This window comes from Rhinolophus hipposideros (assembly GCF_964194185.1).
Source record: "Rhinolophus hipposideros genome assembly, chromosome: 18".
Classification (NCBI taxonomy): Eukaryota; Metazoa; Chordata; class Mammalia; order Chiroptera; family Rhinolophidae; genus Rhinolophus; species Rhinolophus hipposideros.
This window is the reverse complement of record NC_138064.1, coordinates 56,212,820-56,215,642: the sequence shown is the minus strand read 5'-3', so window position 1 is coordinate 56,215,642 and position 2,823 is coordinate 56,212,820. Positions and strand designations below refer to the sequence as shown.

The 2,823-nt window shown below is 34.3% G+C and overlaps 1 protein-coding gene across 1 annotated transcript; it reads left to right on the top strand.

The window, feature by feature from the left end:
• The first annotated feature begins 279 nt into the window (after positions 1-279).
• Positions 280-755, top strand: LOC308510370 (cytochrome c oxidase subunit NDUFA4-like). The gene has a single exon (XM_081079645.1). The coding sequence runs from the start codon at positions 346-348 to the stop codon at positions 592-594; it is 249 nt and encodes an 82-aa protein (XP_080935771.1). The 5' UTR covers positions 280-345; the 3' UTR covers positions 595-755.
• The last annotated feature ends 2,068 nt before the right edge of the window (positions 756-2,823 follow it).

Sequence of the window (2,823 nt, the reverse complement as noted above, 5' to 3'; positions counted from 1 at the left end):
AAACTTTCTTGTGAAAAATTATTAGAAAAGCAGTTCAGAATACCAGAAAATAATTATAAAAGCAGTTCAGCGTATATTTGAAAGCATTACATGGCTAACAAGATAGTGAAGAACCACCATGCAAGGATATGAGAGAGGGTAAAGACCCAGGAAGGTAAACTCAGCATTTGGAAGCATTTTTCCCTGGATGAATTTGCTGAAAATGGAGAGAATGACGTAAAGGCTAAGTAGTATTTTTAGTAGCCTCACAAAATTAACAAAACAGAGATTGTGAGAGGCTACCTATTCCTGGGTCTCGTAGTTTTGTTTTTCTGTGCTTGGGGACCGCAGCCCACTGTCGCAACCATGCTGCGCCAAATCATCGGTCAAGCTAAGAAGCATCCAAGCTTGATCCCCCTCTTTGTATTTATTGGAGCTGGAGGTACTGGAGCAGCGCTGTATGTCATGCGACTGGCATTGTTCACTCCAGATGTCTGTTGGGATAAAAAGAATAACCCAGAACCCTGGAACAAAATGGGTCCCAATCAGCAATACAAGTTCTACTCAGTGAATGTAGATTACAGCAAACTGAAGAAAGAAGGTCCAGACTTCTAAATGAAATGTTTCACTTAAAAGCTGCTTAGAAGGAAGGTCTTCCAGAAGCCATCCGCACAATTTTCCACTTAACCAGGAAATATTTCCCCTCCAAATGCACAAAATCATGTTGGTGTGATATGTTGGGGTTTACACTGATTAATAAATATCTGAAACTTGAAAAAAAAAAAACAAAACAGAGATTGAAATCAAGGGCTCTGCAAAATTAGATGGCCCTGGTATACTCCTCCAAGAGTAGATCCTAGAATTAAAAATCAATTTAAATAGTAATGTTCTTGCAAAAGATTTAGCTCACCTTTGAATAATCATTGGATTAAGGTGATCCCATCTTCCTGAAGTTTCAGGCTTCCTAGAGTGATGGTGGCAGAGACAAACACATAACTTCTCTTGGGGGGAGGTTAATCTCATTCTAGGCTTCAAATTATTTCTATAAACTATTTTGAAATGACATTGTCCAACACAGTTAAAAGTAACAAAGTATAAAAATATACAAGATATCATTTAAAAAGGGCAGCAAAAGAAATATGTAGATGATAGAAATAGATTTTGTATGCTGGAAATACACAAACTAAATTTTAAAATATTGCTCCTTACTAAAGTAGAGCAATCAACACATTCCAATTTGTCTGAGACTTTTCCAGTTTTGGAACTGAAAATCCTGTATCCCAAGAAACTCTTCATTCCTAGCAAACCACGAGTGTTTGTCATCCTAGAAAAGACAATATTGAGAATTTCAGCAAAGAACTGAAAACTGTAAAAAATAATAATAATAAAAGAAAGTATAGTCTTGAAATGAAAAATACAATAACTGATATTAAGAACTCAATAAATGGGATTAGTAGCACAGTAGATACCTGTGAAGAGAGAAATAGTAAATTAAAGTTAGGTTAGGAGAAAATATCTAGAAAGAAAGCTACATTCAGAAGGAAGACAAAAGGAAGAGAAATACAAAACGGAGGGTAAGAAATGTACAGAACAGAGAACAGGCCTAAAATTCATGTCTTTTGAGTTCCAAAAGAAGAGGAGAGAGAAAGTGGATCAAAATCAATATTTTAAAAGATAATGACTGAAAATACTTCATAACTGATGAAAGATATCAGGTCATAAGTTCAAAAAATGCCATGAACCACAAACCACAGCAGGATGAAATCTCTGGTCCATCATAGTATAATTGCTGAAAACTAAGGGAAAGAGAAAGTTTTAAAGTTGTCATGGGAAAATAAGCAATGACTTACTGTTCATAGTGACAAATTGCTGCCATCTAACTTCTATATAGAAATGATAAGATTCAGAAAACAATGGAAATACATCCATGAGGAAATTTAATAGACTGATTTCCAGAGCTTCTATAGGAAAATATCAGACACCTAAATCTGAACCTCTTAACAAATCCTTAAAAAAACTATACAGTACAACAAAGAAAGTAAATAAAGCCACCAGTAGCTATGCCTAGAGCATGACTAAGAGAAAAGAATATTACAAATATAAAATTCCATTTGAATAAGAAAAAATATTTCAAAACCACCACAACTAGCTTTAGTTCACATGCTAAAGCAGCATCACAGGAAACCTAAAAAATTAATAAAACAGGAAAGTGCAACATGATGTAAACAGTGATGACTAAGGATTAAATAACATAGTCTATCCTCCAAATGAATTCAACCAAGAATGGAGAAATATTTAGATTAGGTCTGAGACCTAGCAGATTTCCCTGACATATCAGCTATTTAAAAAAAATAAGTAAAATAAAAAAAAGAGGAAAGAGTGCAGGACCAGTGGTTGGGGTCTTAGTAAGGTAGTGCTTCCGGGGAAGAAGGGGCTGCTATGGAAGTAATGATAGTATTTTGTAGTCTTGGTTGTCATGCGGAAAAAGGAATTACAACCAGTAAAAATTAAGGGCCTACAAAAAGATTCTCAAATTCAGAAAGTACAACTTCTCTCTCTGCCTCCACAAAGAAAAGGGAACCAACATTTTAAACACTGTACTTTATTATACTAAAAGAAAACAGTGCTCTTGAACCAAGAAATTAATTAAGCCACCCAAACCCTTATCTCTTACAATTATTTGTGCTGAAAAACATAAGACATTACAAAATGATCAGAAAACAACAAATAACATCCACACAAGCTAATAATAGAAAAAAAAAAAAAGTTAAGACTCAAAATTTCAGCTGATGAAAATTCTCAACATAAAATACAATACTCCAAACTGAAATAAACATCTATAAC